Source organism: Salmo salar, chromosome ssa01 (assembly GCF_905237065.1).
Source record: "Salmo salar chromosome ssa01, Ssal_v3.1, whole genome shotgun sequence".
NCBI classification, from domain to species: Eukaryota; Metazoa; Chordata; class Actinopteri; order Salmoniformes; family Salmonidae; genus Salmo; species Salmo salar.
The window spans coordinates 70812795-70830970 of NC_059442.1; the positions used below are offsets into that span (position 1 = coordinate 70812795).

The 18176-nt window shown below is 41.0% G+C and overlaps 1 protein-coding gene across 1 annotated transcript in view; it reads left to right on the forward strand.

Annotated features, from left to right (window-relative positions):
• The window catches only part of LOC106607942 (GDNF family receptor alpha-1), a 96869-nt gene extending 79656 nt beyond the window's left edge, over nucleotides 1-17213 (forward strand). The window contains exons 7-9 of the mRNA XM_014205442.2: nucleotides 6469-6668; nucleotides 13654-13701; nucleotides 14537-17213. Coding sequence (XP_014060917.1) covers nucleotides 6469-6668; nucleotides 13654-13701; nucleotides 14537-14692 — 404 coding nt within the window. The 3' untranslated portion in view covers nucleotides 14693-17213. The remainder of the gene's footprint in view (nucleotides 1-6468; nucleotides 6669-13653; nucleotides 13702-14536) is intronic.
• The last annotated feature ends 963 nt before the right edge of the window (nucleotides 17214-18176 follow it).

Below are 18176 nucleotides of genomic sequence, written 5' to 3' on the forward strand. Positions count from 1 at the left end.
CATTCATCCCCCTGTAACTATTCCCCAGGTTATTTCTGTAAATGAGAATGTGTTCTCAGTCAACTTACCTGGTAAAAAAAAAAAAACATCTCTCTTTAAAGAGAGGGGAGGATTGACTGAACTACTCCCTTTAACTGTATCCTTCAGTAGCAAATCCAATCCCTATACTGATTGATTACATCTTGGTTCAATATGACTAGGCAAAGTAAACCCAAGAACTCGGACTATTGCAATAAAGTCAATGTTAATCGTTAACTATTTGAATGTGGTGTTACCTCACCTGGGCCTATTTGTTTGACTCAACAGAGGGCCACTGTACACTAATGCCTCAGTCTGTCAGTGTTTTGGCTGATGCAAATGTCACTGAGTGATATGATATCATGTTTACCCATTTGCTGTTTGCACTTGTTGAAGGTCGGGTAAATTACTTTTTCCTGTCAGGGAAACGATTAAGTGGCAGATTGTGCAGATTCGGGGCTGTTTGCACACAGTGTGATATTCCCTGTGTTTAAACATGGGCTCTATCTACTCTCTGCTTTTGGTAAGACAAACACTGCATTCCTGTGCAGCTGGAGCAGCCTGCCTGGCCTACCTGTGTGTCTGGATTCTAACATTGCTTAGACATGGTGTTTGCAGAGTAGGCCCATTATTCAACCCCACTCATCTGTCAGCAAGAACAGGACACAGTTTCTATGTGTCCAGTTTGTAGTAGACGCCTGTAGGAAAACACTCATCCTATTAGGGGTGTATACGGTATGTATTCTCAGGGGCTTGACTGGTAGGTAATACATGTCAGTATTTCTCAACTGCTGCTGATTGCTTCAGCAGGGTTCCTCAAACTCCATTGAAACCTCTGACATTGAGCTAGAGCTAAATGGGAGCTAAACTCATGTTTCACAGCACAAGCTTTATGCCTAAATACGAGCCCAAACAAGAGAAGCACCTCATCAGTCGTGACAGACAACACAGTCTAATGCTGTGTCTCTAATTAGTCTTTGTTGGAGAACAAAGCACCGTAAAAGACCATATCAACAAATTCAATACGCTCATCAGGCCGCTGCTGTGCTAGCACAAAGCATTAGGCCACTAGGATAGGCTCAGAGGCACACCCGCTTTCTTCACAGCAAGATAATGAAATCAGCTCTAATTTATTCGCTCACAGCCAGCCTTTGAGAGGTGTGGCGGTGCCAGAGAACTTTACAGCCCTAGAAGATTCCAGCCTAAATGAGCTGACAATTAAAACAAACAAAAAGAAAAGAGTAGGAAAAGCGGTGCATAACTCTGGTCCATCTATCTTCAGATCTCCCTGTCTGCTTTACTTCATAGATAGACCAGGTGCATTGTATGCACACTAATGGATAGGGTAAATAGCCTCATCATCACTTTGTTATTATTATTATGTCCCTAGCTAACATATTCATATCCCTCGGCTCAGTCAAACTAAAGCACACTCACTAGAGTTTTTCCCCCAGTGTAATTCCATATAATTTGATTGTTCTCTCCCACCTATTCCATAGTGTTTGGAAAAGATTGCTTAATAATGGATAGTGTTTTACTCCAGTAATGGCTTTATGAAAAGCTTTTTGTTTTGGACTTAGATGTAGTCTGTCTGTCTCTCTCTCTCTCTCTCTCTCTCTCTCTCTCTCACACACCAGTGGAGTCTCCTCAGAGGTGGAAGAGCAGGAACATCCTCTTCAGTGAATTTAATAAAAATACAAATAGTGAAACATTAAAAAAGATATAATTTTAAGATAAAACTATACTAAATATATACATATGTCAACAAATAATTTATTAAAACACACTGTTTTGCAGTGAAGGTCTACAGTAGCGTCAGCAGCACTCTCTAGGGTAGCACCATGGTGTAGCCGGAGGACAGCTAGTTTCCATCCTCCTCTGGAAGGGGGTGAGAACCCTCTTCCATAGACTTAATTATAACAACTTCCAAAAGACATCCTCCGACCTATCAGAGCGCTTGCAGCATGAACTGACATGTTGTCCACCCAATCAAAGGATAAGAGAATTAATCTAGTACTGAAACATGCTACAACTAACTAGCACTGCAGTGCATAAAATGTGTTTTGTTGTTGACTCATAAAGACAATAGTTGAACAGTTTTGAACAAATTAATTTATTAAAAAATGAAGGAGAAGCAAGAGAGAGAGAAAGCTAGCTATATTTGTATGTTTTTCACTTTTACTTACTTAAAAATTCAAAGGGCACTCGCACATCTGACTTATCTTTTTTCAGGTACATGCTAACAGTTGAATAAGATGAGAAAAAAAAAGAAACCCACACACTGCTCTTGATAGTATCACTGCTCTTTAAAAAGCTTTAGATATCGGCCTCAAGGCCATGGAGTTTTTTTTAATTAGCACCCTTATGTAGACATAGATCCACCTACATCCGTTCCATGCATTGAATGGGGTTGGAATCGAGGAAAATAAGTAATGTTACCAAATATAACAATGTGCATTTCATAAATATTCTAATAAAGTGTGTACATAAAACGTATTAAACACGTCTGTAAAACCACAATCAGGACATCGACCCACCAAGCAAGTTTTCATAAATCACTGGGTACAGCGCAAGAAAAACGTCAGAGTAATCTGAAATGGGGGCATTATTTCATGTTCACATTTACAACATAACATACATAGGCATTTCATCATTAAGACCTTTAGGAAAAATGTCTGGAGGGTGAAAATCCACAAACATTCTCTTTTGCTCTGAATACTATTTATATCACCTCCCCTGTCTGATATCGTAACTTTCTCTGTGCCACAAAATCTAAAGGTAGAAATGTCATGTTTTTGGTCATTCAAATGTTCTTTGACTGGATAATCCCTGTCGTTTCTCCTGATTGAACTTTTATGTTCACTAATTCTCTGTTTGAGAGAACGAGAGGTTTTACTTGCATTACACAGCCCACATGGACATTTAATCATGTAGATAACATAACAACTGTATTCCTGTATGTGGGTGGCAGAAATAGTAACACTTCATCATATTGTTGCACCTTGTGCAACCTCTGCATTTATACCTACCATTCGGAAGAGGGCGTGAAAGAGCCTGGCTGATTTTCTTTTGTTGCTGGCAGTTGGCATGGACCAATTTATCGCGTAAATTGCAACCTCTCTTATAAGTGGTGGATTCTTAAATTCAGCAGGCAAAGCTGGTTCCAATGATAAAACATGCCAGTGTTTCTTGACAGCATCTCATGGACTGCACCAGATTTGTCAGTTCTTGCTGTGAGATGTTACCCCACTCTTCCACCAAGGCACCTGCAAGTTCCCGGACATTTCTGGGGGGAATGGACCTAGCCCTCACCCTCCGATCCAACAGGTCCCAGACGTGCTCAATGGGATTGAGATGTGGGCTCTTCGCTGGCCATGGCAGAACACTGACATTCCTGTCTTGCAGGAAATCACGCACAGAACGAGCAGTATGGCTGGTGGCATTGTCATGCTGGAGGGTCATGTCAGGATGAGCCTGCAGGAAGGGTACCACATGAGGGAGGAGGATGTCTTCCCTGTAACGCACAGCTTTGAGATTGCCTGAAATGACAACAAGCTCAGTCCGATGCTGCTGTGACACACTGCCCCAGACCATGACGGACCCTCCACCTCCAAAATCGATCCCGCTCCAGAGTACAGGCCTCAGTGTAACGCTCATTCCTTCGACGATAAACACGAATCTGACCATCACCCCTGGTGAGACAAAACCGCGACTCATCAGTGAAGAGAACTTTTTGGCAGTCCTGTCTGGTCCAGCGATGGTGGGTTTGTGCCCATAGGCGACGTTGTTGCCAGTGATGTCTGGTGAGGACCTGCCTTACAACATGCCTACAAGCCCTCGGTCCAGCCTCTCTCAGCCTATTGCGGACAGTCTGAGCACTGATGGGGGGATTGTGCGTTCCTGGTGTAACTCGGGCAGTTGTTTTTGCCATCCTGTACCTGTCAGGTGTGATGTTCGGATGTACCGATCCTGTGCAGGTGTTGTTACAGTGCGAGGACGATCAGCTGTCCTTCCTGTCTCCCTGTAGCGCTGTCTTAGGTGACTCACAGTACGGACATTGCAATTTATTGCCCTGGCCACATCTGCAGTCCTCATGCCTCCTTGCAGCATGCCTAAGGCACGTTCATGCAGATGAGCAGAGACCCTGGGCATCTTTCTTTTGGTGTTTTTCAGAGTCAGTAGAAAGGCCTATTTAGTGTCCTACATTTTCATAACTGTGACCTTAATTGCCTACCGTCTGTAAGCTGTTAGTGTTTTAACAACCGTTCCACAGGTGTATGATCATTAACTGTTTATGGTTCATTGAACAAGCATGGGAAACAGTGTGTAAACCCTATACAATGAAGATCTGTGGAGTTATTTGGATTTTTACGAATTATCTTTGAAAGACAGGGTCCTAAAAAACGGACGTTTCTTTTTTTTCTGAGTTTATGTTAGCTAGCTGGCTATGGCTATCAAACACTAGAACTCTTCCAAGTCAAGGTAATCTTTTAGATTTATAAATGTATCGTCACTGGGGCTGTGTCACTGATAAACTGCTTACTACAGTAACTAAACTCTACTGCATGATTGTAGCAGGTTTACTAATACGTTAGTTCTAGTAGCCATGTTGACTTTGACATTAGCTAATATGGTGACAACAATGTAAGCTGTGGTTAGTGGTTATGATATAAAGTTTTGTCTTGGAATTTTTGTTTTGGCTGGTCACGAACAGCTGATGTGTTGTGCACTGACGTCCACAAGCAAAGATAAAACATGAGAAGAGGAGAGTGCATAGATGCGAGAAGGAATTATACAATCAATGGGGTCATGCTGTTTGTATGTGGCTGCTATGAAAGTGAACTCTATTTGTGTGTGATCAGGGGTGTATTCATTCCGGTGATTTTATTGAAAGTTTTTTAAATGGAAGCAAACAGAACGAAATGGGGATAAACATACCTGAAAATATTGTTTGCAACTGTTGGACAAATGATTACGCCCTAGATCATCTAGATGCAGGCAAGAGTGTGAAAGGCGGTATTGAAAGTGTCATTGCCTGTCACCTTGATTACTCAAATTTCTCTTGACCTGTGCACCTACAGTATGTTGTAAACTTTCATTCATAGGCTAGGTTGTAGCAACCTCATGCTGTGTATAGGGAACATTTGAGTATCATGTAGTAGCCTATACCTATCGATGTTCCATTGAGCTGGGTGAATGGAATATGAATGACAGTCATCCAAAATGCTGTAATATAAGTATGCCATGCTCATTAAAAAAATCTCTTAAACGGCACAGAACGCCACACATATGCTGCACATAAATTTGGAATATCTGCATTCACAATCTTGCTTCTTCTCCTTCACCCTCAAGGCCCACCTCTATCCTTATGCAGTACCTTAAGAAAGTATTCGCACCCCTTGACTTTTTCCACATTTTGTTGTGTTACAGCCTGAATTCAAAATTGATGAAATATATTTACACACAATACCCCATAATGTCAAATTGAAAACCTATTTTTAGACATTTTTCCAAATGTATTGAAAATTAAACATAGAAATATGTCATTTACATAAGTATTCACACACCTGAGTCAATACTTTGTAGAAACACCTTTGTCAGCCATTACAGCTGTGAGTCTTTCTGGGTAAGTCTGTTAGAGCTTTCCACACCTGGATTGTGCAACATTTACAAAATTCTTTGAGCTCTGTCAAATTGGTTATTGATCATTGCTAGACAACCATTTTCATGTTTTGCCATAGATTTTCAAGTAGATTTAAGTCAAAACTGTTACTCGGCCACTCAGGAACATTCACTGTCTTCTTGGTAAGCAACTTCAGCGTAGATGTGGCCTTGTGTTTCAAGTTATTATCCTGCTGAAAGCTGAATTCATCTCCCAGTTTCTGGTAGAAAGCAGACTGAACCAGGTGTTCTTCTAGGATTTTGCCTGTGCTTACAGTAGCTCAATTCCTCAAAGGGATATTCAATGTCTGCTTTTTTACCCATCTATCAATGGGTGCCCTTCTTTGCGAGGCATTGGAAACCTCCCTGGTCTTTGTGGTTGAATCTGTGTTTGACATTCACTGCTCGACTCCGTTTGGTACAGAGCTGAGGTAGTCAAAAAAATCATGTTAAACTCCATTATTGCAACTTGTTACGCACATTATGTGACTTGTTACGCACATATTTATTCCTGAACTTATTAATGGCTTGCCATAACAAAGGGGTTGAATGCTTATTGACTCAAGACATTTCAGCTTTTGATTTTTATTTAATTTGTAAAAAAAAACAAAAAAATAAATAAAAAAAAAAAATGTGTGTAAGCCAGTCGCACAAAATCTATATTTAATTCATTTTCAATTCAGGCTGTAACACAACAAAATGTGGAAAAATGTATACTTTCTCTCTCAATCTCTTCTCCCAATGCAACATTGGTGTAGTAGTCTAACACAGAGTCTGGTCTATCTGTAGGCAAAGCCATCCACGCATTTGGGAATGGGACAGACGTGGGAGTGTGGCAGCCCATGCCTCCAGTGCAGACCACCACCTCCACCACCACTCCTTCCCAGAAGGCTAAGGACCGCTCCTCCAACTCACTGGATGCCGCCACAAACACCAACCATCTCAACACAGGAGACGAGTCCCTTTACCACTTCTGTGGCAGCTTGCAGGTGAGGGCTCTAGCAGCTATGACACACAGTGAGAAGTGATTTCATGCCCCATGGATCTCCTGTCCTGGGGGCCTACGGCCCAGCATCTAATCTTAGGGAACTATTTTAAGATGGCACTGGCTTAATTTAAGCAATATTGATTTAATGAGGTAGAACAAATCTGTAGAGTATTCAGCTAGCACATTTGGTTCCTTGAAAGTTGGTTCTGAGAACAAAGCCATAAGTTTCCTGACTGGTAAAACGTAATATTTTTTAAACATTTTGATAACAGAAGTGACATTTTTGCATATTGTGGGAACGTTTATTCTTAGGTTGCAGGGAGGTTCTGAGAAAGTTTTACTCTGGTTCCTTGAAGGTTTTCCTAACGCTCTGAGAATGGAAATTATAGATTATTTTGAGGTTTTTGAATAACTTCCTTGAAACTTTCATTAATGTTTTAATACAACTTTTAATAACACTGCTAGCTTATTTAGGGTTAACCTTTTTGAACTCCAAGCACAGATAGGATACACGGAAATGAATTTCCTTAGGCATTAATCATGCAAACACATTTCTTTTTTATTGTGACACGGCATCAGTGAGATTCAAAACTATAATCTTCTATTCTCATGGAATTATTCCACTTCGCCACCAGAATGGAGCTAACATGCCATGTTTATTTATGCATACAAAGCTGTTCATTTTAGTCTATTCAAACAGAACTCATTTAGAAGGAAACAAGCATTTATTAAGATCAGGTGTGGCCAATTAGTGGGCGAGGCCAACACACCTGAACACACTTAACGAGATAGAGGATAGAGAGGTTTGTTGATGCTGAGAATGGAATGTATATGTTTTTAAATAACATTCTTAGAACGTTCTATGAAAGTTACTAAAGTTTTCTTGTCGTTTTTATGGAAAGTTTTCTTATGGAAAGTTCTCAGAACAATTGGAGAACATGACTTTAAATAGAACCATGAGGAAACATGTAGGAAACGTTATGCTGAAGTACTGAAATTCACACAAAAGAACGTTGTTTCTTCACGTTCTTGGAACAATTTGAGAACTTGAATTAGCAATATAGAGTGGGAAAGCGGCCATGCGTTTTGACAATTAATAGACACTGCAGTACATAAAACCTAATAAAAACATATGTCTTGTCCAGGACCAGAGTCTGCGCAGACCGGTGCGCCATAGCCAATCAGTAGGCCTATATGCAAATAAGCCATTTGCCACCCGACCTGCCATCATTCCCTTTGAACTGGACTGTGTGTTTACAGGCAGTAGCAACAGTGTGACATTAGATCATTAGAACGCATTCACCAAAAGCCACAAAATAAACCTGAATGGATTTCTGCAAATATGTAAATACCACAGGAATCCTCTTACATTTGGCAACTTCACAGTCCTATTGATCAAATAACCATGACAAGGTAGGCTATTTCTCCCTTAGTTGCCTATGCACATCAACAACAACAAGATCAACAACTAATGCTTGCCAGAGCGAGATGAGATAAAATCTAACTAGGGAACATTAAATAAATCCTCTCAAAAGTTTTCAGCTAGTTTGACATCAAAATTGCACTGATCAACAATGGGGAATAGCAGCCTGCTCGTCCTTCTGCAGTTTGCCTGCCAATGCATGCTTTCCCAAGCTATGTTTTGATAACTGAATGGGAAATTGCCTGCCTGCCCATTTATTTTATCGATGCCAATTATATTTGATTGACAAATAAGATATATGCTAACTGTGGATAACAGTCCTTCAAGCTAGTTAGCTAGCAAAGCGATTCACAGCTGTAGCCACCAAAATAAGTTGGTCACTCACCCACTCCTCCAATGACTTGATATCCTCCCAGCAACTAGTTAGCCAGCTAACGTAAGGCTCCATGTTTTTAGCTTGCTAAATAAATAGCTAGCTACATAAATAGATACGCTAGCCCAGGGGTGTCAAACTCAATCAACACACAGGCCAAATTGAAAAAACACATTGAATTCCCAGGCCAGACATAGCTTATTCATTTTTACAAAACAAAAAAAAACTGTCCATTGTTTTATTAGAATAAATATGGCCCTTTATAATGTCCACTTATGTACATAGGATGCTCTATATAGTATTTTTACATATTGTGTATTGTAGTTGTAATAGAGCTACATGTTTCTCCTTTGCATTGTCTTTTGTTGCAGTTTTTTTTTTTTTGGGGGGGGGTATTCATTGTCAAGCTTTAAAAACCAAAGCCAGACTACAACATTTTAGTAGCCTAGCTAGGACTGTGGCATGTGTCTGTACACTTTCCCTCTGCTGCGCAGGACATGGGACACAGGACAGCATTACAATCGAAGTTGAGTCACCGATGGGAGCGTGGTAATTTCATAAAGTAGATGACTCAACTGTTGACTCATTTATACTAATTTATGTGTGTCCTAGTTGGTCCACAGGGCTTGTTTGACACATGTGCACTAGCCTATTATCCACATTATGACTGACTTGAGATCATTGCCCTTTGATTGCATTCCCGGCCTTAGTTACAGTCGTCCGTTTTTGTTAAAAATATTGAGTAATTGAAACTGAAACAGTGCGTGCCGAATGGGTGTTTATGCTGAAGTACTGACATTTCCACAGAAGAACGTGGTTTCTTAACGTTCTCTGAACTATTTGAAAACATTCCCAATGTCAAAACAGTTGGAGAACGTTCCAATAACATTAATGAAATAATTAAATGCCAAGAAAATAACGTTTTTTGTTAAGTTCCTTAAATGTGCAGAGAATTTTCCAAAACCAAGCAACTATCCTACACCATTCCCAGAAAGTTGTGGGAAGGTTGTACGCAAAATAACCACAGGACAACCACACTCTCACCCAACTCTGAGAAACATATGGTTCTAAGAACATTATATGCTAGCTGGGTAGCCCTTTTGAGAACCAATACTGCTTTTTTTCAGCAGAGCCTGCATTAACTTGTAATGGACTAACAGTTGTATAGGAGTCTGAGGCACATATATTGAATTGTTATCCTGGCCTATTAGTGCTATAGCTAGACACTGAGTGGAGTCATTCTCATAGCTAGACACTGTCCTTCAGTCAGTCAGCACATCCTGCTACACACTGCAGCTCAAACACTCACTCCAACAGCAGACACACTAGATGTACTTCATCACATGCACAGCATACACACACTCTAGCGCCCTGGAGAATCACACATGACCAGTGTGCAGGCTTCATTCACCTCGGTAAAAAAGGCACGGTGGTGTCACCGACAAGGTGACGTGTGGTCTGATCTAAATGTCACCTACTGCCACCCAGCTCCCATTAACATGGATGACCGCTAGCCTGACCGCCAGCCAGCCGACCCCTCGCCTGATGAGGTCCTGCGTCCCTGGCTGCTCGGCCTGCACCATTTGATAGGGCATTCATATGCTAATGGTACAGATTAGGATATATTACCCAGATTGATCTGGATGGGAGATAGTGTGCAGGCCCAGGGGTGGAGCGGGGGTTATCTCTGTGATGATGTCCTGGCTTAGATGACCTGCTGGAGATGGATCTTACATTTACATCAGGGGACAGAGACTTGTGCTGTATCAGAGCGCACTGTTAGGATGGTTGATGGTTATTAAGATTAACATCTAAGATTGTACCTTGATCAGTGTGAATGGCTTCAACAAAGCAAACCCAGTTGTACATTAGCAATGTGATATAACTGACACTAATGTTCAGACTTGGGAAGCTCACAGTATTAGGTCTGTCCAGAGTTCTGTCATAGATACACACATTCTCTAATCAAATGAAAGTGCTCACTTTGCAAGGACACACACATCACACAACACACAAGTGCAGGAGGCAATCATCCTTCCCACACAGATGCGCATGCAAAACTATTGTATGGTTTTAGCAAATGTGTATTTATCTCACATCACACACACACCACAAACACACACACACACACACAACACATACACACTAAGCTGATAATGAGGCTGGTGTATTGGCGAGTTAGTGCTGTTGGCGCTGTGCGCGTGGCGTGTCAAGCTGAAGTTAATGAGAGTGTGTGTTCCTGTATTAGCCCTGTTTGCTCTGGAGCGTGTGTTGAGCAGGAACGGCTGTCGGAGGCAGACAAGCTCTTTCTAATCACACACTCAGGGGACGGGCCTGTCAGAACACTCACTCCTCTCTCCTCTCCTCATCGATTACAAACCCTCTATACTGGCACTGGCAGACAGCTGTAGCACTTGTGAAAAACCAATGACTCAGGACCCCACTAGACTTCTAGTCAAAAGACAACTTTGGAACTTCCCACGTAAGCAGCTAGCAATATGTTTTTTTTTGTCTTTCATTTTATATATTTTCGCAAATCAAATTTAGCTCTACTGTGTATACCTCAAACTGCCAGGAAGTAATTTTTTTCATTCTCTTTGTGACCTTAAGCTTCAAACTGAATTAGGAAGGGTTCTCTTTGTCTTGTATCCGGTGAGAGCGATTTTCCTCTCTTTGTGTGGATTGAAAGTGGCACAGGCAGAAATGCCTTTTGTCCCACATCAGAGATTCAACAAAGTCAGGTGGCTCCCAGCATATCTCAGCACCAGGAACAATAGCAAGGAGAGTCTGTTGTGTTGCTGCTGAGCCCAGCAGGGCCTGTAGCGCTCCCCAACCTGGGCCTGACAGTTAAGAGCAGCAAAACAGATTATTCACTGTGAACCACAGAGGTGATTCAGTTTTACTTATGAATAGTTAACTCAATTGAAAATGGCTTAGCTGCCTTTAGACAAGTCTGTATCAAACATATTCAAACAGCATTTCTGCATCAACATCGCCAGTGGGTGAAACTGGTTATAAAGACAGGTTGTATTTTGGTATTTGGTATTTTATTAGGATCCCCAAAGCAGCAGCTACTCTTCCTGGAGTCCACACAAAACATGAAACATGACATAATACAGAACATGAATAGACAAGAACAGCTCAAGGATAGAACTATATAAATTGTTATAGAACATTTTTTACTTGGTTATAATCTGGTTACAGGTTATTGGTATTCAACACCCTACACATACATACGCATGTACTCGCAAAGGATACAGGTCTGATTCTCCTCCGTTCCCCATGAAATCCCGTAGATAATGCATGCTGATGTATGAAACAATAACAGCATGCCCAGTCAAGCTGATTGATGGTTTAGGCCAGCGGGAGAGAAATTAATTGTGCGACAGCTCTGGATTCCATTCAGTGGGCAATGACAAACATCTCTAATTTCCCTCTACTGTGTCCCATCCAACTCCCACTACAGCCAAATCCACACACCACACTGTCTTCTACACTCCCACATTACACTGATCAGGACTAGTTATCAGTCTAACTTGAATTGCCAAGTTGGTTGGTCTTAATGTGTTTTCTTCACAAAGTACATATTACTCCACATAAACACTTCGTAATAGTCCAGACTCGCTGAATTACTGCATTATCATGCCTGCCCTGTGCCATATTCCCCATGGCTCTAGGGGTAATACTTGCAGTAACATTTATACTGAACAAAAATATAAACGCATCATGGAAAGTGTTGGTCCCATGTTTCATGAGATGACATAAAAGATCCCAGAAATGTTCCATATGCACAAAAAGTTAGTGTAATTGAGCATTTATCCTTTGCCAAGATAATCCTGACAGGTGTGGCACATCAAGAAGCTGATTAAACAGCATGATCATTACACAGGTGCACCTTGTGCTGGGGACAATAAAAGGCCACTCTAAAATGTGCAGTTTTGTCACACAACACAATGCAACAGATGTCTCAAGTTTTGGGGGAATTGGCATGCTGACTACAGGAATGTCCACCAGAGCTGTTGCCAGAGAACTGAATGTTCATTTCTCTACCATAAACTACCTCCAGCTTACTTTTAGAGAATTTGGCCGTACGTCCAACTGTCCTCACAAACGCAGACCACGTGTAATCACGTTAGGCCAGGACCTCCACATCCAGCTTCTTCATTTCTGTCTGTAATAAAGCCCTTTTGTGGGGAAAAATTACTTCTGATTGGCTGGGCCTGGCTCCCCAGTGGGTGGGCCTATGCCCTTCTAGGCCCAACCATAACTGCGCCACTGCCCAGTCATGCGAAATCCATAGATTAGGGCCTAATTTATTTATTTTAATTGACTGATTTCCTTATAGTGAAATTGTTGCATGTTGCGTTCATAATTTTGTTCAGTATATTATACTGTCAGACCTACACACACACACACACACACACACACACACACACACACACACACACACACACACACACACACACACACACACACACACACACACACACACACACACACACACACACACACACACACACAGTTTTTTCTAGCTCCCACTAAATGGAAAACGGTAAGTATTGTAAAGCATTAGAGCGACTGGCTCACATAGGGCACTGAACGCAACCCTGTCATGTAAATCATCACTTTTGTTTCACTGTTGACAAAAGCAGTTTCCCTTCAAGGTCTTTGTCCACTTGAGGCCCTGTGAATACCAGATGACTGGCCTCATCATACGACATTACCTAGAGCAGCCAAGCTGTTGTTCGAGGCACATAAATAAAAGGTTTTAGAAGTGGAAAAGCGCTGAGATTTAACTGGGATCAGAGACGTTTCCTCATACAACCTGGTCCGGGAAGTCATCTGTAACAACTGAATCGAAAAACTGTAAGAGCATCAATGGCGACATGTATGTCAGTAGAAAATGGTCCTGTATGGCTCAGTTGGTAAAGGATGGCACTTGCAATGCCAGGATTGTGGGTTTGATTCCCGCGGCCACCCATACGAAAAATGTATGCACACATGACTAAGTCACTTTGGATAAAAGCTCCTGTTGAATGGCATATGTATTTTATATTATTCCAAAGCAACAAATCACTGATGTTGAGCACTACCCATGGTTCATCACTGTTTACAATCACTTAGACGAGCGCATAAATTCCTGCTACACACAGTATGGTGATTTTGACCATGTTTCTCTTGGTTTTACAGGCACAGAAACTGAAGTCTAACATCTCAATCGATGGGGTGCTTTGCGTGGTAAGTGGAGAGCATAGTTTGATTATGCTAATGAACTTTGTTTGAGAAAAAAATATTAATCTAACTTTAAGCCATAACTATCAACTCACAATTCATCATGACTAAGACCATGAGGTTGTCCTGACCGTACGGCCTATCCAGAAAATGTGAGTAGGTCCTACCTAATCAGTCGGGATCTATGTAAAACTATGTATGAACAGTAGTGTAGATTTTCAATTAAGAGGAAAGATTAAGGTAATTACTACTTGGACCCTAACCTCATGACACAGACCCACATAAGGAAGTCAAGGCGACCCCTTCTGCACACATGCCCATGGTCTTTGTAGTCCTCGGGGCTGAAATGTGAGCATTGCTTATCTAGTGCTCTTCAAAGTTCAGTAAATGTCATTGTACATAATAAAGCTGCATTATTCCATGGAGTGACATTTAAGGAGGCAGTGGCAGGTTCAAACAGCCTGAGAAGACATGGCCCCTTTTCAGCTCAGCAATTCATTAGTGCATCAAAGAGCTTTTCATCTCACCTCCAAAGCAACACATGGATATGACAGAGCCACCCTGGCATTTTAGTTCTCAAAACAAGCTTCTTTTTTTTTACTTTCCAGTCTAGTCTGCCAATTTAATCACATATTTGTGGTGTTATTAAGACTTTCTAATTTGGTTTGGATTATGTCACCTTTCTCTAATTGAAAATGTGTATTTGATATAGTGTTGGGGCGTGTAGCCCCAAGAGATCACAAATGTGGACACTTTAAATGCAGGTTTTTGATGCAACCAGGGAAAAACTGATCGTTATGATTTGTCAAATTGTTTCAATTCTCTGTCCCTCCCTCCACAGGACCCACAGATCGACGACCCCGGTATATCCAACTCCATCTCCAGGAATTCAGCCGGGCTGCCGTCATCTCAGGCACACCTATACTCACTGCTGCTCCTGTTGGCCGCGCTGCTACACTGCACCCTGGCAGCACTCTACCCCACAGCAGTCTTGTAGCCATGCTGCATTTCGAAAACATGGACAGACTCAATTTGTATAAATAAGAAATGATATTCTCTGTTCCCAGTACACCTGTTGTATTTTTCTTTCCCTTCTCTCTGATTCCTTTTTTAATTCTAGTTTGAAGAAGCATTACGTTGAAGTGTGCTAAAGTGATCTCAGTGTAACTCAGTTTTGCTCTGTTTTCTCTCGTTTTTGTTTTATGAAGGGAAAAGCTTCTATGTCGGTCACTGGGCGATCATGAGAATGCATTGCTACATTCAAATACACAATGGCTGGTGGCTTTTGGGCAGTTCCTGGTACGAGTCCTTCACATGGGATCTAATGTATTAATAATGGTATTGTCATTAAGCAGGCGCTTTTATCTAAGTGAGTTTGTGTGTTGAGGCTGAGGCAAAAATTCCCCATCACTTTGATCGCAATGGTTTACATGAGGCAGCTTTTTCAATATATCTCTTGTGTGGCGTGCGTGTGTGTTTTGATATGGTGTCTGCCATCCTTTCACATTTGAGAAGAAAGAATTTGAAGATGTGGATGGGGCTATGTTGGCACAGAGCTCAGGCAGTATAGACGGTTAGACCACAGAACCTTGGCTTTAGAACCTTTGATTTACAGTAAAATGGCTACAGAACCCCGTGTTCTGTTGGGTGCCACATTTGTGTCACCAACTCAGCCTGCTGCAGCAAAACACACATATTAAGAACTCACGTTGACATTGTAGCTCAGGCTCATACATGCATGCAAAAAGCACACGCGCAAAGACCAGCACACACATACAGTACACACTCACGCCCACATGTAAAGGCTCCCTAAAATGTACATGGAGCTATTTGAGTGTTGGGTTGGGTGATATGGTGATTGTACATGGTGGAATTGGACATTGTTTTGGTCTTTCAAAGTAGTTTGACATATTTTCTCTATACTGGATGAAAGGGAGGAATGGATGTAGGGTTTCTGGTAGACACATTCCTACCTGAATGAGTTTGTGAGCGCTGGACTCTAACTGCTCTGTAAGCATCGTAAAGAGCTGTGGAGCTCTTGGCAACAGCCGTACAGATGATGACTTTAAGAATTGTATCAGCTCACGAGAGATTGATTCTCATGATCAAAGCTTTATTGTATGACACTGTAATTACACACAATTATTCAATAGACTAGCATACATCTGCTCAATGTGTTGTCATATTGCCTTTACAATAAAACTGTCAATCTTATTGGAGCGAAGGCTTATAAATAACGATTGGCATCTGAGTCCAGCTGACGCAGAACATGTGACTCTTGTATGTATATTGTAGCATTTTGTATGTCTCCTGAGAATTGCTGAGAAAGTATCAACCTTGTAACATAATCATATTTAACTCTCAAATGAAATGTGCAAATAAAAAGATACATTTGAAGTAATAATTTGCTCATGTGGACCACCCAACACAGTCACCTCACACTTACATGTGGCATGTGCAGCCAATTACTTTAGCCTTTGGACATTTTAAAGCATTTATGACATGCTGCTTGGGTTCGTGTGGCTTTTCAAAACATAATATATATTACATGTTATTTACTGGGCATTAAAATGATATATGTATGTACTTGATTGAAACAGTAATTGGACTAGAAATGTCTGATTATAATCTTCTGTTCAGGAGCATTGTGAGCAATTTGATCAGATTCAGATTCCCTATAAAATACATCAAATTAAACAATAGCATTTTTGTTTTACAGCAAGATACATATTTGCCCCGATACGTATAAAGGAACTAATGTAAATGAAGATATCAATGTAGCTCTCCTATTGTTTTTCCTGAGCAAACAAATATTCTACCAATTTTATCAGATTCAGATTTCCTATAAAATACATCAAATTAAACAATAGCATTTTTGATTTACAACAAGCTACATACTTGCCCACAAACATATGAAGGAACTAATGTAAATTAAGATATCAATGTAGCTCTCCTATTGTATTTCCTAAGCAAACAAATATTCTACCACAGTTACATTTATGCTGTTGCCTAAATATGATATTGTTTTTTGGTAAATACCCTGTTATTTTTCTATCTTTTACTATTTTGGCCTTAATTTATTAAGCTGCTACATCCGGCACAAGTAAGGAGCATATAGGACCGTACACAGAGGTTAAAGTTCATAATATCGCATGGTTGATAGGAAATGCAATAAAGGATATAGACTATCATTTGATCTATGGAGGCAGCTGGGTGGTTTAACACATTGGTATCTGCAGTTGGATTGCTGATATTTCACAGAGACAGAGGATGAATGTGTTGGAATCTGTGGGGGAGGGAGGATAACGAGCCCACTAAGTGGCAGGTGAAGACATAAAATACCCCAAGAGTATTTGTATTCATCTGCATCACATTGGTTGTTTAACTAAAAGAAAACGAACTGCAATGTTTATACCGATTGGAAACAAACAATCCCTCAGCTATCCACGTTACTTCATAGCTTGTGAAAATGTACAATCTATTGTATAAAATGATAATTAAAATGTTGACTCATCCAACAGTGAGGTTGTTTTTTTTTTTTTATTCCTTAGGGGGTTGTTCTGTGGCCTGTTATAACCCTGTTTTGCTGGCTGGCTGGCTGGCTGGGAGAGAGAGAGAGAGAGAGAGAGAGAGAGAGAGAGAGAGAGAGAGAGAGAGAGAGAGAGAGAGAGAGAGAGAGAGAGAGAGAGAGAGAGAGAGAGAGAGAGAGAGAGAGAGAGAGAGAGAGAGAGAGAGAGAGAGAGAGAGAGAGAGAGAGAGAGAGGCAAACACAGAGAACAGTAAGAGAGAGAAACATACACAGGCATTCCAATTCAGGTATTTCTTTCCACTAATTGGTCTTTTGACCAATCACATCAGCTCTGAAAAAGATCTGATGTGATTGGTCAACGCAGCCATAGAGAGTCCTGATTCAAGTAAGGTGAACCTGTCTGCATAAATAGACATGTGTAGCCATTGTCTGGTACCTGAGAATGAACTGTGTGAGCTGTGGAATCTGGAGCTGTGCTGAAAAGACTGACCACATAATAGTTTATCTATGACATGCTGAGATGAAGAGCGGTTCCAGATGAGGACATCAGCCTTGGCTTTACCATGTCAGATAAACAGCTCACATGTTACCAGGACATTGAGGAAAATGTCTGACCATGTCAAAGGAAAACATTCTCTTCGTGTCACGAATCAAACATTCATTTTTATTTTTTATTTTTTTCACCTTTACTTAACCAGGTAGGCCAGTTGAGAACAAGTTCTCATTTACAACTGCGACCTGGCCAAGATAAAGCAAAGCAGTGCGACAAAAAACAACAACACAGAGTTACACATAAACACACGTACAGTCAATAACACAATAGAAAAATCTATGTACAGTGTGTGCAAATGTAGAAGAGTAGGGAGGTAAGGCAATTGTCACAGCAGTCGTAAAATGGAGACCAAGACGCAGCGTGGATTGTGCTCATTTTAAAACTCTTTAATGAACACAC